Source organism: Mercenaria mercenaria, chromosome 17 (genome assembly GCF_021730395.1).
Source record: "Mercenaria mercenaria strain notata chromosome 17, MADL_Memer_1, whole genome shotgun sequence".
NCBI classification, from domain to species: Eukaryota; Metazoa; Mollusca; class Bivalvia; order Venerida; family Veneridae; genus Mercenaria; species Mercenaria mercenaria.
Genome location: NC_069377.1, coordinates 49,263,290 through 49,291,257, shown reverse-complemented (window position 1 = coordinate 49,291,257; position 27,968 = coordinate 49,263,290). Strand labels below are relative to the sequence as shown.

Here is a 27,968-nt window from a genome sequence, read left to right as displayed (position 1 = left end):
CAGTGCTCCAAATTATATTATGTTTGCTAAAGGCATTGTATTTACATGCTTCATGCAATAGACTTTTAGGTTGTATATAGTTGTATTTGAACTTGATGAAATAAGTAAAAATCACAGAGGGGATTATGATACCCCCTGCAAAAGTATGAAGGGGATTTTGTAACACCCTGTCATTTTTCAGTGAAGGGGATTTTGATCAAGGGGATTTTGATTGTCTCCCATTTGGGTGTGATATCAGAGTTGTACTGTCTACCATAATTGTTCAAATTATTGCCGTAGGTTCAAAAATGTGTGTGACATGTATATAATATAGGCTAACATAGAAGAAACATAACCTCTTGTTGGTGTAGCCTTGTTCACAGGTGAGTGCTATAGGGTCAATAAACCTCTTGTTTTTAACAGAACCTGTTGGTGTGGTGCAAAGTTTGAAAACCTGGTTTTCATGGAATTTCCACGTTTCTTGTTTCATCACAAGCCACAGCATATTTCAGACCAATTTACCTCTGATAGGCCAATGAAGTTACCTCTGATAGGCCAGTGTGGTTACCTCTGATAGGCAAATGAGGTTACCTCTGATAGGCCAACGAGGTTACCTCTGATAGGCGAATGAGGTTGGGTGGGAGACATCAGCTGTATTTTATATATGATCAAAATAAGCTCCAAGTTGTCATGAAACCTGAAAGATTTTATGTTACCTTCCTCATCATGCATGTATGAATAGATATATTTTCTGTGCTCATTATTTATTGATATGTAAATTTGACAACTTGCTATGGGCAGCTATACAAATCTATATGTCAGATATGTTATTTATGTGTTGAGTTTATTGAATTACTGGATATTGCAAAGTGGTGTAATATTTTTTCATCATTTGGATCAATATTGCCTCCATTGGGGCACATTTGTGTTTTTATAGCTGTCTAGCTTTGTGTCTGGCTAGCCCGGTGCAGTGGTTTCCTTGCATTTAAACAAATGCATGTTGGGTTTAAATAATTGCATTTTAATAGGAATTAGTCATATCAGTTTGCATTGTGTAGTTTTAATATTGGGGATCCTCCCGGATGTTTTAATACAGACTTGGGTATTGAGTAATAGTTGGTGTGTTTAATTTTGGATATTTCGTCTTAATTTATTCAAGAGTTTTAATGCAGAAAATTATATTAAATCATTCTCTTTTGGAATAATATTAAATTTATGAGAACATCCTTTGTTATATCCTGTAGTTTATAATTTCCTGAAGATTAGTATAAGGAAAAATGTGTGAATCATCAACGCTAATATTAAATTGGTGTCATCGTCTCTTTACAGGATTATCTTGTGGGAACCTTAAACAGTATTCTTGGATAAAATGTCAGCCTTTGACGATCTGTTGGACCTCGGTGATTCGTCACAAACCAATCAAGGATCGGACCCCTTTGATCCTTTTGGTTCTGGACAAACAACCAATCAGACTGAAGGAAACAGTAGTGGAGATCTTCTTGACCTCGGTTTTGATACACAGGTTGGTTTAAAATAATATGTTCTCTTTCAGTGAGAAAATAGCCATGCTATAAATACTTGTTTTAAAATGAATTCAGATTAATCTTGGAATTTGAAATGAATGTAAAGGAAGATGAATATTGGATCTCATGTAGCCAGACCAGAGTTATGGCCCTTGACTTAGTCAAAAATATGCATAAAAAGGGCCTGAAGTTTGAGAAACATGTATCTCAAAAAGTGTCTGACCCAAGTATTATGAAACATTCAATACAGGAATATTATTCAGCATGTGAAGTTGTGCACCTGTGGTTTCGTTATAGGTATCACTTGGTCAGTTCACCAAAGTTATGGCCCTTGGCTTAGTCAAAAATATGCGTAAAATTGCATAAATTTTATGTTGCACATAGTTATTTTAAGAAGTATTAATTTGACTTAGGGTGATGAAACAATATTCATAGGAATATTATTCAGCATGTGAAGTTGTGCACCTGGGATTTTGTTATGGACCAAAGTTATTGAACTTGATTGTCAAAAATACGCATAAATGAGTACAAGTATCTCAAAAAGTATTCTAACTTAGAGTCATAAAACATAAGGGGATTATAGCATGTTGAGTTGTGCACCTGATGTTCTGTTTGGGATTTCACTCATCCAGACTGGAGTTATGGTCCTTGACTTAATGAACTTTTGATATATTATAGATCTAGGATGGTATGTTGACACTTTTACATTTATCGTTTCTTACTTTTCTTATGAACTGATCATCATCTAATAACCATCATATGAGCCGTGCCATGAGAAAACCAACATAGTGGGTTTGCGACCAGCATGGATCCAGACCAGCCTGCGCATCCGCGCAGTCTGGTCAGGCTCCATGCTGTTCGCTTTTAAAGCCTATTGGAATTGGAGAAACTGTTAGTGAACAGCATGGATCCTGACCAGACTGCGCGGATGCGCAGGCTGGTCTGGATCCATGCTGGTCGCAAACCCACTATGTTGGTTTTCTCATGGCGCGGCTCATATATCTACAGTACTCTTACTGCTGTGTGATCTGCCATTGAATATATGCAGAATACTTTTTATTTAAAGTATTAAATCAATAATTTTTGGTACAGATAACAGTCCAGTTGAAACATTTGATCAGTGGTGATTTTACAATTTGTTTGATATCACATTGGCATTATTTTTATAAATTCAATATAATGGAGTGCCTTATCTTCCAGTTCAGAATCTGATTGTTTGTTTCCAAGACATTCTGGTTAATTTACTTTCTTGCTGATTGATTCTGTCTCTCCACAGTGGAACTTTTCACATGTTGTCAGATTTTTCCATAGTGCAAATCAGTTAACAAAGAAGTTATTTTTGGTCTGAAAGCATGCCAAAATTTTACAGTATCTTGAGACTGAAAATGCTTCAAATTCTTGATTTTCACAAATTTCTGCATGTTGCAGACTTCCTGTATGTTAAAACCTGAGGATAGTTTATTTTGGGATATTATTCTATTTTCAAATGGTGGCAAACGTGAGTTAACTTGTGAATATGCATAAAACACTGCTTTGTCATACAAATATTAATGTGGAGGTCTTTGATGAAAAGAATTTCCAGAAGAAAATGACAAAACTTGAAATTCTTTTGAAAATTGCATTATACAGTCAAACCTGTATTAGTAGCCAAGCAAGGGAGTGGAATGTGCAAAGCTGATTTTACATGCCTATTTCAGTATAACCAGTCTTGTGCCCATTTTCATATCAAGGTCATTTTTTTGAGCCATGCCATTACTGTGTTATTTAACTATTAAAGGTCTAAATGCCAGCCGGCGCTTGAAGTAGGGCATCTAGTATTATCCTCTGTGAAAGCTGAAAATTGAGAAGTTTAACTGCAATCAAACAGTGCCCATCTTGCATTTAATTCTAGAGATAACTTTATACTGTATAAGTAGGATGTATTATTCATAATTTATAATTTATGACAATTAGCTGCAATATGTTGTCAACTGAATGGTGTCAATTATCTGTTTATTAGCTAGAATTAATGGCATATTAATTGATACATCATTGATTTATTGATCTTATTATTCAAGTTTATTACCATTGTTACATGTGACATGAACCACAAGATTTTTGTTATAGACCAACAATTTTTTTATGTCTCTTAGACTGTATGTAATAAAGGTTTTAATCACTGGTTTCTGTACAATTCAGAACAAGAATTGAATTTACTGTTTCCATGGCAAAACCAAATTGATTTTAAGATTCCTTCATTATATGTTGCCACTTAACTAAAGAGTCAGTGCCATTGAGAAGAAATTTATGTGTTTGTTTGTTTGTTTTGTAAGTTTATTTACAGTGGCCATGTGTAATCCATGTGGGCAACTCCTTCAGAAGACTCTTAGTAATTTTACTGGGAGGATAGTGCAAGATACTGAAGAATTGTTCCACCTGGTTCTTTAGGGTGCCAGGTGTAAAGCACCCATGAACAGAACTCTTATCTCAGTGTTAGTAATATTTAGTTGGAGGAGCAGATGGGGAGGGGGGCTTGAACTCATGATCTTGATATATACATGTATTTAAAGGTTATTCATAGTTGCCATCGGTAACCTATAAGGTTTAAGTTAACTCCACATGAGTGTTTGTAGTCTTAATGAGAGGATAGTGCAAGGTACAAAAGAGGCTTCAATTTCAGACGTTTCCCTGGTATTTTAGCAGGTATAAAGCATCCATATCTGGGACTGATGTTAACTCCCGACCCCTGGTTCCATAGTCGGACAGTGTTACCACCACCAGTGGAGACCAACAGTGCCTCATTATGCTACTCTACATGTCGTAGAGTAGCGTAATGAGGCGCCTGTGCCCGGTTTCTGACGATATGTTACCACTAGACCACTACACCATTACATCCCCTCTAAAAAGAGAATTACAACTTAAGTGGTTGTTATGAATGTCCTAGGCTGTTCATGTTATTATCCAAGACTAGGGCAAAGACCGATTAAATGAACAGTCCTAGCCTGAGGTCCAGGAAAAGAATGTAAAGTGAAAGATGGACCAATTTAAAAAAATTTAAGATAGGATGTATAATTTAGTTTTGGTATGGTTTTTAATCAAATATTTGATCACTTGAAACAATGAATAAACTTAATCATTGGTGAGGCATTATTAATAGAAATGAATTTCTATGCTAAGTGCATTTACATAGATTGAAATAAATTCATTTAACAGTGAATAATATCACGATAAGAGTTTTATGGGCAGGATACTGTTCATGTATCTAATGAATGTCCTTTACTAGATTGATAACTTATTCTGCCTATTGCCATAAAATATAACATTTCCATCTAATTCTCAATTGTGGGGGAAGCTTATTACATTAGCGTAGATGATCACAGATTATGCGGAAAATAAAAATGTGCGATTACTTTGATATTTCTATATTTGATATCCCACTGGAAGCTTGGGTATATCTATATATGGTAAAACGTAGAATATGTAGCTGCGGCAGTCCTTGAGAGAGACAGATCATGATTGATGAATTACTTGTAATGGCTTCCAGGTCTGTGAATGACACCACAGCAATTGATTTCTTAGTACTATATCAGTGTTAGCTTGACTGTAGAAAAATTCATGTCTGTTGTATCTGCAGAGTTCTGCCGAGGCCGTGATATCGCAGGAATCTCATGTAACAATTATGAATGTCGCACTAAAATTGGTCTAGAAGCGTCAGTTGTTGTGCTACGAAAATTTTGGGGATGAATGTACGTATGGGACGACCAGAACTGAGTACGGATTGTTCATTTTTCTTCCGTATCGGAATAGAAGAGTTTCCCGCAAAAACGTCATTTTGATCAACAGTGAACAATTTTAAGCTACGTTTCTGTATCTGCAGACAAGAAAAACGTTCAGTCTAATGATTAACGGCCGGGTAATTCATGTTGCTTCATAAAAAGTCCCATAGACCATACAAACCCGATGTTGTTAACCGTTCTCCACCCACTGTCTCGGCAGGTGTCCGTTGACTGCTTAAAATCTGTCGACAATTCTACACTAATTGTCCCCAAAACTGAAAATGCGTCACAAAATCAAACCACAAAAGGTGCAGAAAATAGGATGAAGCCAAAAAGGAAAGTGACTCCAAATTTCAGGAGAGATGTAAAGAGAATTAGTGGTTGGGCTACAATAAAGACTTCAATTTCAGTAATGTTACTGTCTTATTTCAATGACATACAGTCAAAAGTTGTTGTCCCTAAGATTTTGAAAATGTCCCCACATTTTTCATACCAAAGGTAGACATGTGTCCCTGCCATTTTTGATCCTTGGCAGAACCCTTTACCTGTGTTTGTGTTACCATCAGCTCTAACTATTGATCATGTTATGAACTTAACAGACAAAAGGTCTTGATAAAGAGCATTATATCTTTTGGTTTAGAGTCACATCCCAAATGTCAAGGTCACTGTGTTCATGTACTGTGATGATATTTAATTTTCTTGCTCTTTCCGGCCAACTTAGAGTGTTAAATGAAAGTTTGAGTTTTTTTCTTTGAACCTTTTACATTTCTGCTGTAAGACACAGACTGAAGTCATAAAATATATAAAAAAAATCAACAGGTGATTTTTCTCATATGTGTCAATAATGTTTGTCTTAATTTCCTTGTCAAACTGTTGATAATGTTATCATTTTTGTTAGGGTACCTGAATTTTATATTAGTATATGATTCAAAAAAAGTTCATTGATATTCTATCTCCTGCTGATTATGGTATAAATCATTTAAACTTTGAACTGCTAGTGTAAAAAGAAATTTGTCTCAATTTATAATATGGTTATTTTACAGCATTTTCTATGTGTTTCTGTTCTCGACTGTCTAATTATATCATTACTGTAATAAGACAATGTTTCTCTAGAAACTGGCAACAGAGGATTTAAACATGTCCTTTGAAGTTGAATTATAGTAAGGTTTTCATTTTGCATTTATATTTTCTTTGTCTTAAAACAATTACCTCCCCTTTAATTTGTAAGAACCTTCAAGAGCTAAAGAGTATAGTTATCTGACTTCAGATTACCCGCTTCTCACTGCTGTGGGTCGGAAACCTTTACTTCGGGTGTAGCATTCTTTCGTGTGAGGAAGCCATCCAACTTGTTGGTTCGACCCATTTGTCATTCTGTGCCTGAAATAAGGACCGGAGGGACACCAGTCCTGGGTCTTCCTCCACCATCAAAAGTTGAAAAATTATCATGCTGGACACAACTGATTTGCCTTTGCGACCAGTGTAGATCTTGATCTGCTTTTGTTCGACATTCAGTCAGTATCTTTTTGGTAAGCACCATTTTTAGCAGTGAACGGTACTGTCCGAATTGAAAGATGGAGAAGTTCATCATAGAAATTTAACAGGGTAAGGGATAAATGACCTAAAATTATAGCAGTGTGACTTAAAACCAATTTAAAGAAAACAAACAAGTATGATATAGTCTATCAATTATTATGCAAAGTATTTTTGTCAAATTTAAACTTGCATTGAATAAAAAACTTGGTTGGGGAACCAGGTTAGAAAAATCAAAGTTTATAGATATCTGAAGTGAGAATTAGTGTTGAATGAATATAAAACAGGGTAAATTATCAGCTGTATATTAAGTTTCGAACAAACCGTGTTTGCAATTTAACTTCTTCTCGGCGATATATGACCATTTTGTGTCGATTCGCCGTAAAACCCAACTCACTCGAACAAACCATTTCATGAAAACAATTGTACTGGTCCACCTTTTTGCATTTGATACACCGTATGATAAATCAGTGGTAACAAAGTGTGAATGGCAACTTAACTAACATGTATAAGTTGCACATGGTAAAATTTAAAAAGTCTCTTAAAATCAGCTGGAAATTTGCGCTCTCCAAAGTAAACACATCGCCTGTGTTATATAGTGAAAAAATACGCCCTGGTAGAGTTATGCCCCCTTAGACATAAAGTTGGTCTTAAAGTTTAAACAGATTTCAATGAAACTTAATGTACAAGGTCACCATTAATGGACATGCATGTAACATACTATTTAAGCAACAAAGCGTATTGCTCACTTCCAGTGATAGCTCTAGTTGAGAAGAGAGCTAACTAAAGTTAGAGTTCTTGTATTTTTTCATAGCATGTAAAGATTTTGTAGGTCTATTAAATATAGCAGGTTTTATGTGGATCAAATTTAAAGGTGTATAATGACATTGTGGTATGGTCATAATGTAGCTTGAAATATTTGAGGATAAAATCTGATTTTATGACTCCTGCTGTTTATAAAGTTGTAGATGGGTAAGTAAACAGAGTGGAGAGGTTTTTGATAAATAGTGAAATTAAACGTGTGGCCTATTTCTTATATGATGCTCTGAAATAAGGCATAAATTTGCATGTAAAGTAATTTTCACTGAAATAGTGAGTTTGGATTTACAAAGCAGGAGATTTGTTTGAAAGGTAACTTTTTGGGGCTCATTTGGATAAAAATCAGTGATATATGAAGAGATAAGATTTGATATAAATAAAAGCGAAATTACTGAAACCTGAGGTTATACCAAGGGTAAAAGTTCAATATACTGATAATTATAATCTCAGTGCATAATTATAATCTCAGTGCTGAGAGACTGAGAGTAGTGGTTACTTGTGCTAATGGGGGATAAAGGGGTTGGTTTAAGTGTTGTGTGGGGTTGGGTTGGAGGCAGGATAGTCACAGATATTTGTTGGGTGGGGTGGTATAGATAGATATAGAGGTGACACTTGTAACCAATATAAGTGTCTTACAAGATTGTTAGATTGTTTGGCTGCAGATAAAGTCAGATTGTGTAAGAGGAGAAGTTGTATATTAGATCCCACATTTGGTTGCAGATAAAGTCAGATTGTGTAAGAGGAGAAGTTGTATTAGATCCCATATTTGGCTGCAGATAAAGTCAGATTGTGTAAGAGGAGAAGCTGTATATTAGATCCCATATTTGGCTGCAGATAAAGTCAGATTGTGTAAGAGGAGAAGTTGTATTAGATCCCATATTTGGCAGCAGATAAAGTCAGATTGTGTAAGAGGCAGGATAGTCACAGATATTTGTTGGGTGGGGTGGTATAGATAGGTATAGAGGTGACACTTGTAACCAATATAAGTGTCTTACAAGAGTGTTAGATTGTTTGGCAGCAGATAAAGTCAGATTGTGTAAGAGGAGAAGTTGTATTAGATCACATATTTGGCTGCAGATAGTCAGATTGTGTAAGAGGAGAAGTTGTATTAGATGCCATATTTGGCTGCAGGTAAAGTCAGATTGTGTAAGAGGCAGGATAGTCACAGATATTTGTTGGGTGGGGTGGTATAGATAGATATAGAGGTGACACTTGTAACCAATATAAGTGTCTTACAAGATTGTTAGATTGTTTGGCTGCAGATAAAGTCAGATTGTGTGAGGAGAGGTTGTATTAGATCCCATATTTGGCTGCAGATAGTCAGATTGTGTAAGAGGAGAAGTTGTATTAGATCCCATATTTGGCTGCAGATTAAGTCAGACTGTGTTAGAGGAGAAGTTGTATTAGATCCCATATTAGTAGCTCTACATGGTGCAGAGGGCCAGCCATGGGTTTCTGTCTGTTGCCTTAAATGATTCAGAGTGGCTCACTGTAGCATACCTGTCAAGTCTCACGCATTGAGCGTGAGAATCACGCATTCAGGACAGAAATCACGCTCTCACGCCCTGGTTTCAATTTCTCACGCTAGTGCGCAAATTTAGATAAAAAATATCTTCAACAATTATTTTCAGCTCGATTAGCACTCTTTTAAGTTCCCACTAATAACGAGAAAAAAAAAAATACTGTGACGTCACCCGCTCCATCTGTCTTTTCCAAGTGTATTAAGCAAGATTGCAGTGTTAACGGTCTGCATGATGATGCAGCTTCACGTGACCATATATAAATATGTCTAAAAATAGCAATATCAGCTGCAAACATTGCTATTTTTACACATATTATTAAGGGGAATCCTAGCCCGTGTTTACACATTCCAGTCGTAAACACTGGAGCTGGCTGGAGCTACAGACAGGTCTTGGTAAGCTTATAAAAACGTTTTAAAGCCTTTTGAAATGTTCGTGCTAAAACTGGTCTCGGAAAAAATTTTCATTATAAATTGTCTTTTAGTTGTAGATTTTAATATTTTGTCTTCGTCAAAACTTCATAGAGATGAACCGATTGATCGATGTTAGGACGGAAGGCGAGAATTTATAAAGTTGTTTACAACACGATATCGGCGGGGAATATATTAGTTGTCAGTGTCATTTTTGGTCATTTTTTTCACGAAAATCAACGAGAACGCACCATTAGCGTATGGGGGGCTTTGACCCCCAGACCCCACACCAGGGGCAACCGCCCCTTGGAACCCCTTCTCTTGCTTAGACTCATGAAACCCTTGACAGCTCTGCTGTACATCGAGGTTATATAAGAGATTTCAATGAAAAGGACTTATTACTGGTATTATAGTTATCTTAAGCATCTTTAAGACTTTTTTTGATAAAGTAGAAACAATGCAGTTGTGATTATACTTGTTCCAGTTACTATAGAATGGGTAATTTGGATTTATTTAATGATTTAACATTTGGCAGCCTCATTGACAGCATTTAGAATTTGTGTTTTAGGATATGATGAGTTTTACATGATTCACAAATATTACGAATTTATGAGTGGCATTATGTGAAAATTTGTGAAAATAAAACCATTGAGAATATATATTACCCAGTCAGTTAGCACCATGTTCATTTTGTCACAGGAAACATTGTAAAATTTATGTAATATTATCTTTCTTTCAAAAATGTTCAGGGGCTACATTACTTCCATAATGTAAAATCAGTTTTTGGTTTCCTATTCTCTTGTATAGAAATATTTTCTCATATTAAGCCTAAAGCACACATTATCACTGTGAGGTACCTCTGTTTTTTTTTTAGATAAAATGCCAAATCATACTGTTTTAGGCTTTTCTTTATCAAAAACTGACTAGATAATGTTTGCAATTCAAAGATTAAATCATTACATGAACAATTGTTTCCAGCAGAAAATGGATGAACTTTGGAATTTGTCAAAAAAATAGGTGGTTAAACTTACTTTTGATAGACTGACAGCTATATATCTACTTAAATTTATGGATTGAATATTTACTGAAGGTTTTGGATAACAAAACAGGTTGATATATCTTGAGATATTGTTTCCTTAATTATCAATGAAATAATAATTTTAAGCTAGCATAATGTTCAACAGATCAGAAAGGGAGATACAGTTACCAGTATATTTGTACTTTATTTTTACTTTGACAGTCAAAATATGAGTTTGTTTTTTGTCGAGCCCGCTTACGGATGCGAAGACATAGTTGTCTGAATGGCTGTTAATTTGGTGTATGTGCGTGTGTGCATCCGTCTGGATTTGTTTGTGCAGACCATAACTTTGACATGCATGGAGCAATCTTGTTTATATTTGGCATGAATGTTAACCTCAGTGAGACAGTGTCATGTGCAAACCCCAGGTTCCTATTTCAAAGGTCAAAGTCACAGTTGGAGGTCAAAGGTCATGTCAGATCTTGTCTGGCCCATAACTTTGACATGAATTGAGGAATCCTGTTTATATTTTGCATGACTGCCTAACTCAATGAGACTGACTCTATCTCAAATGTCAAGGTCACAGTTAGGGGTCAAAGGGCGGGCTCGACATGTTGCCTGTGAGCATCTAGTGTTGGTTTTAACATTATACTGACACAACTATATGTCATAATATTATGGTAACTTTCCAGCTTTTGATGATGATGAAGACCACTCCTTGGTAGAACTACTAACAAAAATATCTGTGCTTCTGTTACTGTATTTAGATCTCTGATCGCACAAGGCTACAAGGAGATGAGCATATATACTTAAACTATCCAGGTGTTTGGGTGATCCAAACATGGAAAATGTAAGGAAAATGACCGGGAACCACATGATATCTTTTGGGAGTTTTTGGTTGCTTAAGGAGAATACGTTAGTACTTGGAACATCATCCAGGAACACTAAAAACGTCTTGTAATTGTAATTGCCTCAGTTGGTGTTGAAAAATGTTGTAAAATCAAAGAAAACAAAATTTGTTTATAATGCTTAAGAAATGAAAGTCTGAATATCGTAACCCTTGTCATGACTATGCTTATCATATTTTTTAGCTCACCTGAACTTTGTTCAGGGTGAGCTATTAATATAGGGCCAAAATAAAAAAATAGCCTTGTTTCTGGTCACGGGCTTAAAAAAATATAGGTCTGTAAATTGGGATTTTTTAAAATTTTTTTTTTAGTAAACCACTTGTACATGTTACTTGCTATGGAGTTTCTATTTCAGAAATACTGGATAAACAATAACTTCCCTTACTTGTCACATTTATTTGATTTTTTTAGCTCGACTATTCGAAAATAGTCTAGCTATTCTACTCACCCTGGCGTCGGCGTCGGCGTCACACCTTGGTTAAGTTTTTGCATGCAAGTACATACAGCTATCATTTAAAGGCATATAGCTTTGAAACTTATTTATTCTTTTTCTAGGACAATTACCAACCTCACTGGGTCAAGTTCCATAACTCTAACATGTATTTTGAGCAAATTATGCCCCCTTTTGGACTTAGAAAATTTTGGTTAAAGTTTTACATGCAAGTTACTATCTCCAAAACTAATGCAGATATTGAATTGAAACTTCACATGTGTCTTTGGGGTTATAAAACTATTTGATAGCACCAAGTCCCATAACTCTGACCTTCATTTTGGCCAAATTATGCCCCCTTTTGGACTTAGAAAATTCTGGTTAAAGTTTTGCGTGCAAGTACATACAGCTATTACTAAAAGGCATATAGATTTGAAACTTATTTTTTCTTTTTCTAGATCAATTACCTACCTCACTGGGTCAAGTCCCATAACTCTGACATGTATTTTGAGCAAATTATGCCCCCTTTTGGACTTAGAAAATCCTGGTTAAAGTTTTACATGCAAGTTACTATCTCCAAAACTAATGCAGATATTGAATTGAAACTTTACATGTGTCTTCGGGGTTATAAAACTAGTTGATAGCACCAAGTCCCATAACTCTGACCTTCATTTTGGCCAAATTATGCCCCCTTTTGGACTTAGAAAATTCTGGTTAAAGTTTTGCGTGCAAGTACATACAGCTGTTACTAAAAGGCATATAGATTTGAAACTTATTTTTTCTTTTTCTAGATCAATTACCTACCTCACTGGGACAAGTCCCATAACTCTGACATGTATTTTGGGCAAATTATGCCCCCTTTTGGACTTATAAAATCCTGGTTAAAGTTTTACATGCAAGTTACTATCTCCAAAACTAATATAGATATTAAATTGAAACTTCACATGTGTCTTCGGGGTTATAAAACTAGTTGATAGAATCAAGTCCCATAACTCTGACATGTATTTTGGGCAAATTATGCCCCCTTTTGGACTTAGAAAATTCTGGTTAAAGTTTTGCGTGCAAGTACATACAGCTATTACCAAAAGGCATATAGCTTTGAATCTTATTTATTCCTTTTCTAGGTCAATTACCAGCCTCACTAGGTCAAGTTCCATAACTCTTAACATGTATTTTGAACAAATTATGCCCCCTTTTGGACTTAGAAAATTCTGGTTAAAGTTTACATGCAAGTTACTATCTCCAAAACTAATGCAGATATTGAATTTAAACCTAACATGTTTCTTCGGGGTTATAAAACTAGTTGATAGCATCAAGTCCCATAACTTTGATATGTATTTTGGTCAAATTATGTCCCCTTTCGAACTTAAACTCTTTTGATATTTAACATTTTGGGTAATAATTTCCTGCTTCTGTGACAATATTTCGAATAGTCGAGCTTGGCTGTCTTACGGACAGCTCTTGTTTTCAGGCCTGTATGTGGGTTTGATTTAAGTTTATAGTTCAAAGAATGATCCTGTTACGATTCCCCAAGGTTCAGCTCGGCCGATTATGCAGGAAATCTGTCCGTTCAATAGTATAGCCATGTATATATTTAACTAATTCAGTGTTTTAGCTTCAAAATGATACCAAAAACATTACAATAGGTTTTAATATAGACTGTTGCAACTTAACTTAAAAATAAAAGGCATGTGTTGCGTTGTTGTAAGCCACTTCCATTTTGAAAATTTTCAATTGGCGTGTAAAAAGCCAATGAACTTATAACAAACCTCCTTCAACATGATCTTATGCATCAATCATATGTTTGCCCTTGATTTTATTATGAATTACTTCAAAATTTATTTCAACTATGGCCGATATCAATAAATGAATTGCACGGATGCTGTGGATCAAAACTTGATTCTGCGCATGGTCTGAACTGTCGTACAAATTATATACGTATTGTAAAATGATCGTCAATATTATCTCAGGGGTCGAGCGAAGAAGTCCCTTTCTGCGCCCGAATTTCGCTTCTAAATCAATTTTCACCTGCAAATTTTCAACCAACAACAAAGCGAATACACGACGTCGTGTCAACTTGTGCCTGAAGCATTAATTCTACCCACTCGTCTGTCAAAAACAATTCTAATGTGTATGGCGTCTGCAGTGTTTATCAATATGCGCGTAATTAAAAAAGGTGACGAAACTTGTTTTTTGTTGTGTGTATACATGAAACGCAGTTATCTTACGGATGAAAGGAATTGCGATTGTTTGTTTGATGCCATGTGTTCAGTCGCTGATGTGCGGCTTGATTAAAGGAATTGCCACAGTGGCTATCAAGTGCTATTTTGAATGTACGTTTATTGGCCAATTAAAAAATTACAATCAGCAGCTGTCAACAGGTATTAAAGGCACTAATACATGGTATTGTGTCGGGCGATAATTTCAACAAAATTTTAATAATTGAAGTAAGTATGTTATTCTTAAACAATACTTGTTTTTCGCTGGGATTTTCAGCGTGTAAACAAACGTAATCATTCGTGCCTTATACATACTCTCACTTTTCATTCCGAGCTCGATCTGTAAACAGGTATTCTATAAGTTTGGTACAGTTTGTATTGTTTTCAAAAAGATTTACACATTGATCAATCAACACCTTTGATAATGACAGACATTATTGTACTAAATACAAACCGCAAGTGTTGGCACGTGACGTCAGCAGCTAATTAATATACGACGCTCCACCTACTGCCATACTTCCGTTTGTTGCGGCGAACAATATTGAAAATCACCAGGATTTTGATTGACAAGGGGCAGAAATTTCCGCGGGCCAAGCTGAAGCACGGGGCATTTTTTGTGTGGGTCAGATACAAGTTTTTCACAATTTTTGCTGGTCAAATTCTGCAGCGCCGCATTTTTTTGTAGACTGATCTTTTTGGGCCGAAAAAATTTACAGTGGGGTGGGGGGGGGGTAAAAAATTATGGTCGGTCAGGTGACCAGAAACAAGACTTTTTTTTTTAGGCCTAGGTGGATGACCTGTCATCCATTGTTCTGCGTCCTTCATCCTGTGTAAATTTTTTTACTCCAAACATCTCTGAAACAACTAGTCAGAATTACATCAAACTTGGTCAGTAGCATCCTGGCATAGATCTCTATCATATTTGTTCAAATGGTCCACCATGGTTGCTAAGCTAAAATTAGAAAAACCTTTAATTGACTTCATCTCATGAACTGCTGGTGCTGGATGGATCTTCGTTTATAGCATCATTATAAGGTCCATTCTCAATTTTGTTCAGATGAGGGTGATTGGCACCTTTTAGGGGCCACTAGAGCTAAAAATAGAAATACCTTTAAACAACTTCTCATGAACTGCTGGATGGAACGTCATCAGTCTTGGTCTTTAGCATCATTATAAGGTCCTCTTTCAAATTTGCTGAAATGATGTTGCTTGGCCCATTTTAGGGGCCACTAGAGCTAAAAATAGAAGTGCCTTTTAAAGAACCATTTGATTGATCTTCATCAGACTTTTGTTGTAACACCATAATAAGGTCTTTTACCAGTTTTGTTCAAACTGGGGCACTTGGCCCCTTTTAAGGGCTGCCAGAGCTAAAGATAGGAATACCTTTTAGATTTCTTCTCATTAACTGCTTAATGGATCTTCATCAAACTTGGTCTAGAGCAGGGGGCCTCCGTGTCCGAGTGGTTGAGGTTGCTGACTTTGAATCACTTGCCCCTCACTGATTTGGGTTCAAGCCTCACTCTGGGTGTTGAATTCTTCATGTGAGGATTCAAGGCATCCGGCTGGCTTATGAAAAGTATGACAGATGTGTCCAAAAATCATGGTCGCGAAAATGGGTGACAAATAAGGAAAAAGAAAGTAAGAATTAAATTCCTGATAAAAAACCCATTTTAAATTTCTTTTCTGCCATCATAGCTATTCAATACTTACAATTTCTACTTATTTAAAACATTGTTTTATTTGTTTTTGCCCAAAATAAGCCTCTACAACAACAACATTTGCTGTAGATAGTAACGGCCAACTGCTCACATAATCGTATCAGGCACACAAAATAATGATTATAATTATCAAATTTGTTATTCAGTAATCTAATTGTCACCAATTGACTTGACTGATTAAATGAAGTTGTTGCAAATTGTCTCCCCTCCTTTCAATAATGGATCTTTTTTATATACACAGATCTTCGATTTTTCACTCCTTTTGGTTCGTGAAACAGGTAAAAGTCATAGTTTTGCAGACAATTTTCTCTTTCTTGGGGGCATGTAGTTTACTTAAATTGGCATGGAAATCAAAGTCTAGAAAGAAAAATATGACGGTAACGCACATTTCTAAACTCCGAAGCGCTTTGACTCTTTGCACTGGTTATGTCCCTTTACAACAGATTTGTACTCAAAAATATTCGCGGTTTTTTTCCTTTTGCGTTCAATATGATTCAGACGTATGACGCAAGGCGCGCCAGCGCTTGAAACTTGTGACATTTTTTGTTTTTATGTGACTATGGCGCATGGGTTTCCTAGTCACTGCTCTGTTGATGAACCACTGAATGGATCTTCATCAAACTTGATTTTTAGCATTATTATAAGGTCCTTTCACCAAATTTATTCAAATGGGGGCACTGTTATGGTTAGAGCTAAAAATAGAAATGCCTTCAAAAGACTTCTTCTCATGAAGCACTTGCCAGATCTTCATCAGACATGAATTGAAGCATCATTGTAATGCTTGGTCCCAGGTGAAGTTTTAGGGGGACACCAGAGCTAAAATTAGAAAAAAAAAGTTTAAACAACTTCTTTTTTAGTTCATCTGATTTTTTGAAAAAAAATGATGAGTTATTGTCATCACTTGAGCGGTTGTCGGCGTCTGCGTCGGCGTTGCCTGGTTAAGTTTTATGTTTAGGTCAGCTTTTCTCCTAAACTATCAAAGCTATTGCTTTGAAACTTGGAATACTTGTTCACCATCATAAGCTGACCCTGTATAGCAAGAAACATAACTCCATCTTGCTTTTGCAAGATTTATGGCCCCTTTTGTACTTAGAAAATATCAGATTTCTTGGTTAAGTTTTATGTTTAGGTCAACTTTTCTCCTAAACTATCAAAGCTTTTGCTTTGAAACTTGGAATACTTGTTCACCATCATAAGCAGACCCTGTACATCAAGAAACATAACTCCATCTTGCTTTTTGCAAGAATTATTGCCCCTTTTGGACTTAGAAAATCAGTTTTCTTGGTTAAGTTTTATGTTTAGGTCAGCTTTTATCCTAAACTATCAAAGCTATTCCTTTAAAAACTTGCAACACTTGTTCACCATCATAAGCTGACCCTGTACAGCAAGAAACATAACTCCATCCTGCTTTTTGCAAGATTTATGGCCCCTTTTGGACTTAGAAAATATCAGATTTCTTGGTTAAGTTTTATGTTTAGGTCAACTTTTTCTCTTAAACTATCAAAGCTATTGCTTTAAAACTTGCAACTCTTGTTCACCATCATAAGCTGACCCTGTACAGCAAGCAACATAACTCCATCCTGCTTTTTGCAATAATTATTGCCCCTTTTGGACTTAGAAAAATCATTTTCTTGGTTGAATATTATGTTTAAGTCAACTTTTCTCATAAACTATCAAAGCTATTGCTTTAAAACTTGCAACAGTTTTTCACCATCATAAGTGGACACTGTACATCAAGAAACATAACTCTATCCTGCTTTTTGCAAGAGTGATGGCCCTTTTTAGACTTAGAAAATCATGGGTAGGACGATATTTCTATTATACAAAAAAAATCAGATGAGCGTCAGCACCCGCAAGGCGGTGCTCTTGTTTGAAGTTTGCTCTAATGGTTACAGTATTCATTCTTGGGGCATCACAGGAAAATACAGAAAGAAAAAATAATAAATTTTATTCTTGTGAACTTCTTGAAGGATTTTCACCAAATTCGATTATGAGCAAGTTCAAATGGTCAAGATTCTCTTCAGGTGAGCGACTTAAGCCCATTTGGGTCTCTTGTTACAAGTTTTTTTAGCCTAATATGAATTTATATAAATGAAAATTAAATGCCTGTCACACAGATGTTTGTTATGGTATATGGTTTATTCATTACAAATATACTGTAAAAAACATTAGTATGATTTGAATAAGAATGTTACTTTAGTTTTTACCAAACTTGCAAACAAGAACTACATATTAATTAGATGAACTTAGGAATGTCATAGCTTAGGAATTTGTTATAGATGTAATTTTGTCATATATACCAGTATTATATAAAAGGATATTGTACAATGACATATTAGAATTTCTGTCCCAGACAGTCAGTTCCTATGTCATTATTGGAGCGATTCCAGTAATAAACAAGTATTTTTGGATGGGAGCTCTATTAGGCGTAAAAAAAATTGTTTGTTTCCGGTATCCCAACCTACCCTAAATTTTTGGCAAAACCCTAAATGTTTTTATGGCCTTGGAGAATTTTTTGAACTTTTTATGCTTTAAACATGGTCGGAGATGTTAGAAATCAACTTACTGCTGCTCTAAAGGCATTACCCCCTTATTTGTATTCAGGGTTTTCGCGGACGCAGGTTTTCTGCGTCCCTGACGCGCTTTTACTGCTTTGAACTCGCATTTTTTAGAGCCTCTGCGTCCCACCGGACCCGCAAAATCGGTCACGAAACTCCTTTGCACTGAAGCCTCCTTTGCGCAGATACCCATGTAAAATGCGCAGTTTTTTACCACTGGGACCATCACTGAATCAAGGGTGCTCATTATACACAGGTATAGACGATTTTCCAACTTCAAAACAAGTTTTGTTATCGATGTTCGCCATTGTGGTAAAGGGAAACTACTCTCCGCACTAACTGTCACCGCTAAAATCTAAGATTGCCGTTACGTTCCGTAAAAGATCGAATGTTTTTTTTTAAAGTATTTTGATGAAAAAATATTAATAAATCACAGAAATTATGATACTGATTAAGGATCGAGTATTATCTTTAACCGAGATAAAACTGTGAACAACATAATTGACTCGAGGTGACACGTTAATTGCCGGTAATTACTGGCTATTTGATCATAACAAAAAGACTATCACACCTTTTGTAATCAGTCTGAATTGAGAAGCTCATGCCCTTTTGAAAGATACCATTCCGAAATACTGAATCAACTGCTATCTAAATTAAAAAGATACAATTAAGTTCATTCGGTTTTAGGGTAAATTTTTATAGTAATAATGTCCATTTTCAAGATCAATAATTTGTGGACCCCCAAAAATTATTAGGGACCCTTAAATTAGCAGCCATGGGAGTCCATGGACTCCCAAATAAAAAACCCGAGGGAAAACCCTGTGTATTCATTTTTTGACACAAAAATAATTTATGAAAAGTCCTACTTAATTAAAAAAAAAAAATCCCACCCCCCCCAAAAAAAAATTACCGACCTACCTTCCCTAAATTTTTATGTCTCCCCCAACATATTGTTTTTGCCCTGTCCGTCCGTACGTCACACTTCATTTCCGATCAATAACTGGAGAACCATTTGACCTAGAACATTCAAACTAAATAGGGTGGTAGGGCTGCTGGAGTAGACGACCCCTATTGTTTTTGGGATCACTCCATCAAAGGTCAAGGTCACAGGGACCTGAACATTGAAAACCTTTTCCGATCAATAACTTGAGAACCACATGACCCAGAATCTTGAAACTTCATAGGATGATTGTTCATGCAGAGTAGATGACCCCTATTGATTTTTGGGTCACTCTGTTAAAGGTCAAGGTCACAGGGGCCTGAACATGAAAAACCGTTTCCGGTCAGTAACTCCAGAACCACTTGACCCAGTATGTTGAAACTTCATAGGATGATTGGTCTTGCAGAGTAGATGACCCCTATCAATTTTGGGGTCACTTTATTAAAAGTCAAGGTCACATGGGCCTGAATATTGAAAACCATTTCCAATCAATAACTTGAGAACCACTTGACCCAGAATGTTGTAACTTAAAAGGATGATTGGACATGCAGAGTAGATGACCCCTATTGAGTTTTGGGTCACTGTATTAAAGGTCAAGGTCACAGGAACCTGATGATGTAAAATCATTTCCAGTCAGTAACTTGAGAACCACTTCACCCAGTATGTTGAAACTTCATAGGATGATTGGCCGTGCAGAGTAGATGACCCCTATCGATTTCGGGGTCATTTCATTAAAGGTCAAGGTCATATGGGCCTGAACATGGAAAACCATTTCCAATCAATAACTTGAGAACCACTTTACCCAGAATGTTGAAACTTCATAGGATGATTGGACATGCAGAGTAGATGACCCTTATTGAGTTTTTGGCCACTATTGAAGGTCAAGGTCACAGGGACCAGATCATGTAAAATCATTTCTGGTCAGTAAGGCCATACCAAATTGATTAATAGTTCTTCGGAAAATTTTCAAAAAAAATTGGAGCGGGCGAGCGAAATTTTTATTTTATTTTTTTTTTCTCAATTTTGATTTTTTCAGAGGCGGGTAGATTTTACATGGAGCGAGCGGGCTTTTTTTATTTTTTTTCCCAGCTTGGACCCTTGAGGAAGGGGCGGTTATGATTATACATGAAGTTAACATTTCTTTAGAAATAACACAGAAATCAAACATTTACAGTGTGGGTAACACAGTATATAGCTTTTCTATTATGTTTTAAAGACTACATGAATGATTTTGCAAATAAATTCTTGCCAAACCTCACTGAATCACTTTGTTTTTTTTAGTTATAATTTCTAAGGGATGAGTGTCTTATTTTTAATTTTGATTTTTCTACATTAATCTGAAGGCCTGCCTATTTAACGGCACAGCATGAGGAATATTTAAGACAAAACAGGCACATGTGTGGAATAACATTTCTTCTGAAGCACAGTTAGATGACTTCGGCACATGAACAACTTTGTGCCCCTAGTGGAACTCCAACCCATAGAGGTGAAGGGAAGTAACAAACCACTTGACCAGTGAGACCAAACAGAGTTGGTCATACAGATGCTTCGACATTGCTCGAATCCCTTTGGAATAATTTCTTAACAGATCAGGCTAGCTTATGTTTTTGTGGTGGAGATTCATTTCAGGCAAAAATGATAACAAGACTGACAAAGAATGATCCCAATATGGCCACCCTTAAAGTGTTATATGGCCACCCTTAAAGTGTTGTTTGTTTTGCTTTGACTGAACTAGACATTTAGAGTTGGGGAGGTCTGTTTTTTCCAGTTTTTTTTCGTTCTATCAATTCACAGCCAAGTAATAGACAAACAGGCAAAATTAAGGTTACAAAAGGACAGATTTTATATCTACACTACTTATTTGAAAAGCTAAACAATTTTTAAATTGACTAAATGCGTTTCGATAGAATATCTGACTGCTGTACTAAAGAAGTTACGTTCAAAAAGATTTGGCCTAGACAATGTGATAGGTCGGTCAGGATCTGTGAACAAACATTTTTAGCTCATCTGATTTTTTGAAAAAAAATGATGAGTTATTGTCATCACTTGAGCGGTTGTCGGCGTCGGCGTCGGCGTCGGTGTCGGCGTCGGCGTCTGCGTCGGCGTTGCCTGGTTAAGTTTTATGTTTAGGTCAGCTTTTCTCCTAAACTATCAAAGCTATTGCTTTGAAACTTGGAAGACTTGTTCACCATCATAAGCTGACCCTGTATAGCAAGAAACATAACTCCATCTTGCTTTTTGCAAGATTTATGGCCCCTTTTGTACTTAGAAAATATCAGATTTCTTGGTTAAGTTTTATGTTTAGGTCAACTTTTCTCCTAAACTATCAAAGCTATTGCTTTGAAACTTGGAATACTTGTTCACCATCATAAGCAGACCCTGTACATCAAGAAACATAACTCCATCTTGCTTTTTGCAAGAATTATTGCCCCTTTTGGACTTAGAAAATCAGTTTTCTTGGTTAAGTTTTATGTTTAGGTCAGCTTTTATCCTAAACTATCAAAGCTATTGCTTTAAAACTTGCAACACTTGTTCACCATCATAAGCTGACCCTGTACAGCAAGAAACATAACTCCATCCTGCTTTTTGCAAGATTTATGGCCCCTTTTGGACTTAAAAAATATCAGATTTCTTGGTTAAGTTTTATGTTTAGGTCAACTTTTTCTCTTAAACTATCAAAGCTATTGCTTTGAAACTTGCAACACTTGTTCACCATCATAAGCTGACCCTGTACAGCAAGCAACATAACTCCATCCTGCTTTTTGCAATAATTATTGCCCCTTTTGGACTTAGAAAATCATTTTCTTGGTTGAGTATTATGTTTAAGGCAACTTTTCTCATAAACTATCAAAGCTATTGCTTTAAAACTTGCAACAGTTTTTCACAATCATAAGTGGACACTGTACATCAAGAAACATAACTCTATCCTGCGTTTTGCAAGAATGATGGCCCTTTTTAGACTTAGAAAATCATGGGTAGGACAATATTTCTATTATACAAAAAAAATCAGATGAGCGTCAGCACCCGCAAGGCGGTGCTCTTGTTTTAAGATAGTAGTCGGCCTCAGTTTTGGGCTCTAGATATAACATACTGAACTAAACAACTGATAACAAATGGTTTGAAAACTATATCTGAACAATATTTCCAAATATTTTTAACTGCATCCCCGTGCACGTCTTACAAGTCGTGCTTCGTTCCTTTCACTGTATTGAACAAAAGTAGAACGTGCCTACTTCATTACCTACCGACACATCGAAGGCCATGTTTGGCACTAGCACAGACACTCCAGATTTAAAACAAATGATGAACAACACCATAATTCCTGACTTTTTGAGTTTTGGTCATCAGTAACATGTATTACGGATGCATGAAATCCGATCAATATCACTTTGACGCATTAAAACAGCGATAAAACCTGCTTTGCCGTTATTATTCCGGACCGCGTAATCGGGAAAAAAAATTTTTTTTTCGGAGATTTTTATGTACGTGCGGGCGGGTGATTTTTATTTTTTTTTCTCGGGAATGAAATTATTGATGCGGTAGTTCCGACGAACGACATATCAATTTGGTATGGCCTAACTTGAGAACCACTTTACCCAGAATGTTGAAACTTCATAGGATGATTGGACATGCAGAGTAGATGACCTCTATTGATTTTGGGGTCACTCTATTAAAGGTCAAGGTCACAGCAGACAGAAATTGGAAATCCATTTCTGGTCAATAACTTGAGAACCATTTGACCTAGAACCTTCAAACTTCATAGGATGATAGGACTTACAGAGTAGATGACCCCTATTGATTTTGGGTTCACTTGACCAAAGGTCAAGGTCAGAGGGGCCTGAACATGGAAAACCGTTTACAATTCATTACTTGAGAACCACTAGGCTAAGAATGTTGAAAGTTAGTGGGATGACTGGACATGCCAAATAGATGATCTCTATTGCATCCAACCATTAGTGTCTCTTTGACTTTCGCTCCTGTCCCCTATTGACTTCTTGCCTATACGGCTATGATGATAGAGGGAGACATGCGCTTTTCTACAAAAGCATCTTCTAGTTTTTAGCATGTTACTGGAAACAAACGTTATTTTTAGCTCACCAGAGCCAAAGGGTCAGGGTGAGCTATTCTGATCAGTCACCGTCGTCATCCGGTGTCCGTCGTCCGTCCGTAAACTTTACTTTAAACAACATCTCCTTATAAACCGCTAGGCCAATTTCATCCAAACCTCACAGGAATGTTCCTTGGGTGAAGCTCTACAGAAATTTTTCAAAGAATTAAATTCCATGCAGAACTCTGGTTGCCATGGCAACAGAAAGGAAAAACTTTAAAAATCTTCTTCTCAAAAACCAGAAACTTAGAGCTTAGATATTTGGTGTGAAGCATTGCCTAGTGGACCTCTACCAAGTTTGTTCAAATCATGACCCCGGGGTCAAAATTGACCCCGCCCCAGGGGTCACTTGATTTTACATAGGAAAATCTTAAAAAGTCTTCTTCTCAAAAACCAGAAGCCCTAGAGCTTAGATATTTGACATGTAGCATTGCGTAGTGGACCTCTACTAAAGTTGTACAAATCATGACCCTGGGGTCAAAGTTGACCCCGCCCCAGGGGTCACTTGATTTTACATAGGAAAATCTTCAAAAATTTTCTAAAAATAAAGCAGAAGGCCTAGAGCTTAGATATTTGACATGTAGCATTGCCTAGTGGACCTCTACAAAATTTGTTCAAATCATGACCCCCAGGGTAAAATTGGCCCCGCCCCAGGGGTCACTTGATTGTATATAGGAAAATCTTCAAAAAAAATTTCTAAAAATCATCAGTTTGACATTTGAAATATGATGTAGCTCATATTACTCTGGGGAGCGATCCAGGGTCATCATGACCCTCTTGTTTTACATATTGTGCTGTTACTTTCTTTACTTTATAATTTAAGGGCTGCTCCAGTGCTGGGTTGACTGGTTCCCAGCTTGTAATGTTTACGCAGACCTAAAGCAGTTTTCCTTAATGCCAGGGCCAAAACAGACATAATTTAGGTCATAGACATTTCCAGTTTTTTTGGGAGGAGGAAGACCCCAAGTGCATCTCCAGGCAATGTTTCAGGCATGGGCTGGCACCTGGGTAAGAACCACAGACCTTTAGTAAGCCAGCTGGAAGGCTTCCTCACATGAAAGATTTTACACCCAAAGTGAGGATTCAGTCCCACATCAGTGAATGGCAAGTGTTTCAAAGTTATTGATTGTAACCCCTACTTTATAAGTGGAAGTACTTATTTATATAATTAACAAGACAGCCTACCTGTTTTCTTAAACCGAATCAAAGATACATTACAATAATGAACTTGCTGAGCCTGACGGTGATTGAATTTTTATGCCCCAGAAGGTGGGCATATTAAATTCACACTTTCGCGTCCGTGCGTGTGTCCGTCTCAATTCTTGTCCGGGCTGTAACTCTGCCATCCATAAAGGGATTTTGAAATAACTTGGTGTAAATGTTATCCATAATGAGATGACATGTCATGCGCAAGAACCAGACCCCTAGCTCCAAGGTCAAGGTCACACTTTGAAGACAAATGTTAACAGGGTCTGTTTCGTGTCCAGTTTATAACTCTGCCATTCATCAAGGGATTTTGAAATTACTTGGCGTAAATGTTCCTCATAATGAGACAATGTGTCATGCACAAGATTCAGACCCCTAGCTCTAAGGTCAAGGTCACACTTAGAGGTTAATGGTTATCATGGTCTGTTTTTTTGTCCAGTCCATAACTCTGTCATCGCTGAAGGGATTTCAAAATTACTTAGCATAAATGTTCCCTATAATGAGATGACATATCACGCGCAAGACCAAGATCCCTAGTTCCAAGGTCAAGGTCACACTTAGAAGTCAAAGGTTAAGGTATGTTTCTTGTCTGGGCCATAACTCTGCGGTTTATCAAGGGATTTTAAAATTACTTAGCATATTAACCACATTGAGAATGTGCGCTAAATATGACCCGGGTCTCTCAGGTCAAGGTCACAAAATGATTCATACCTAAACTATCCTGGCATATTTTGCGCAGACAACTGTAGCATTCTTGGGCTCGCTTTGGGGGCATTTGTCACTAATGGTGACAGCTCTTGTTTTTTCAATTTTTCAAATCTGTACATTGGACCACACTTAGGACAAATAGGAGAAAAAAGTCATGATGCAGCTGCTGTGCTTCTTACACATTTCTAATTTAAGGATCAAAGTACTTGAAAAAGGTTAGTTTTTCTGTCATAACTCTTAAAAAATTTGCTACAGTCAAACCATGGTAATTAATTATATTAAATGTTTTCATGCCATATACGGTAATGTTTTATATGCTTGTGGTATTGTGGGAAGGCAGGTGACACACACAGGATGTATTACTTTGGAAAGTACTAATGTTTTACAAACTATGTCATGTAATATTTTGACACATTAGATTTAGAAAAATATATACAATACAGTATATCTTTTCCAAGAGATCTCTTGCAATGTTTCTTTAACTCTTTATCCCCTGCCCCACCTCCCCCTCTCACCCTCACAGTAGGCAGTTACAGACATCTGTCTAGAACCATCCTTCTGATTTTGTTTATATTTGGCTTCAAAAATCAAGTTTCATTAGTCGCTGTGATGATGAGGTACTGTAATTGTGAGGTAATAGGTCAAAGGGTAAGGTCACAGTAAAATTAAAGATAGTTTAGTTGTCTATCAACAACACACTTTGGTAGACACAACCCGCCTGCTTAGCTCAATAGGGAGAGGGCAGATCTACGAATCAAGTTCTGTTCACAGGTGGGCCATTATGTTTTCTCCGTTATGATTTGATGAAAGACATTGTGTCTGAAATCATTCGTCCTCCACCTCTGATTCATGTGGGGAAGTTGGATGTTACTTGTGGAGAACAGGTTTGTACTGGTACAGAATCCAGGAACACTGGTAAGGTTAACTGCCCCCACGATTACATAACTGAAATACTGTTGAAAAACAGTGTTAAACCGAAAACAAACAAACAAACAAACAAAACAAGGGGGTGATAGGCCATATTATAGTTTTTGGTCAGTAGGTCAAAAGTCAAGGTCATTATGGTATTGACCAATAGTAAACAGTGAAAACATAGGTGAATATGAAAGCCATGCCATTTTTTTCCCACAATTGTAAAAATTACATATTATTATTGCAACAAAACTTGTTACGGTACTGTACTCTTTGAATGCTCAGCATTGTCATAGGGTTGGATATCGTTAAGGATGAACGGCCTGATACCAATACTGATACCAACGAAACGATACTGTATTTTTAAAGATACCGATACCGTGCGTTGTAGTACGTCACATAAGCAATGATTTAGTTAGTACTAAATATACCTATTTAAGTAGTTTATACAGGAACGTTTGCTGTGATATATAAACATTTTAAGCCTGTTAATGGAATGTTGTATTAGAACTATGAAAGAGTAAAAAAGATAAACATATCTGTACTGACTGTAGTAATCTGTTAAATTGAACACTTATTAGCTTTCGAAAAAAAAACCTTTAACAAGACTCATTGTCACTCATGATAAATCTTCGACCAGGTTGACTAGTAATGTTTTTAAAGTGCAACACTTTTTTCAACACATTTTTTTGAATTGAATAATAACCTTCAAAACACTTGAAACAACCAATAATAACATATTTCTAATTTTTCGCGAAAACCGATGACTTGTTTACGTAGGTAACAGCTTAATTTCGTAACTTTTTATTTTAATCATTTTTAGCTCATCTGATTTTTTGAAAAAAAAAAGATGAGTTATTGTCATCACAGTAATGATCAGTGTTGGCGTTGAGGTTGCCTGGTTAAGTTTTATGTTTAGGTAAACTTTTCTTCTAAACTATCAAAGCTATTGCTTTGAAATTTGCAACACTTGTTCAACATCATAAGCTGACCCTGTACAGCAAGAAACATAACTCCGTCCTGCTTTTTGCAAGAATTATTGCCCCTTTTGGACTTAGAAAATCAGATATCTTGGTTAAGTTTTGTGTTTTAATAGGTCAGCTTTTCTCCTAAACTATCAAAGCTATTGCTTTGAAACTTGCAACACTTGTTCACCATCATAAGCTGACCCTGTACAGCAAGAAACATAACTCTGTCCTGCTTTTTGCAAGAATTATGGCCCCTTTTGGACTTAGAAAATCAGATTTCTTGGTTAAGTTTTGTGTTTAGGTCAGCTTTTCTCCTAAACTATCAAAGCTATTGCTTATAAAACTTGCAACACTTGTTCACCATCATAAGCTGACCCTGTACAGCAAGAAACATAACTCTGTCCTGCTTTTTGCAAGAATTATGGCCCCTTTTGGACTTAGAAAATATCAAATTTATTAGTTAAGTTTTATGTTAAGTAAACTTTTCTCCTAAACTATCAAAGCTATTGCATTGAAACTTGCAACACTTGTTCAACATCATAAGCTGACTCTGTACATCAAGAAACATAACTCCATCCTGCTTTTTGCAAGAATTATGGCCCTTTTTGGACTTAGAAAATCATATGTAGGACAATATAAATCAGATGAGTGTCAGCACCGGCAGAGCGGTGCTCTTGTTTTATTTGTTTTGATAGAATATGACAAAATGCAAAAAAAGTTTCATATATTTAAGAAATAA

At 36.3% G+C, this 27,968-nt stretch overlaps 1 protein-coding gene across 7 annotated transcripts in view; it reads left to right on the top strand.

The window, feature by feature from the left end:
* The window catches only part of LOC123536284 (protein P200-like), a 132,448-nt gene that overhangs the window by 17,098 nt on the left and 87,382 nt on the right, over positions 1-27,968 (top strand). For 3 of the 7 annotated variants that reach the window (XM_053528116.1, XM_053528115.1, XM_053528113.1), the window contains exons 1-2: positions 962-1,098; positions 1,309-1,501. In XM_053528116.1, coding sequence (XP_053384091.1) covers positions 1,349-1,501 — 153 coding nt within the window. In that variant the 5' untranslated portion in view covers positions 962-1,098; positions 1,309-1,348. Of the gene's footprint in view, positions 1-956; positions 1,099-1,308; positions 1,502-27,968 lie in introns of those variants that run through there. The other 4 variants (XM_053528120.1, XM_053528119.1, XM_045319312.2 and 1 more) reach the window with 3 other exon arrangements.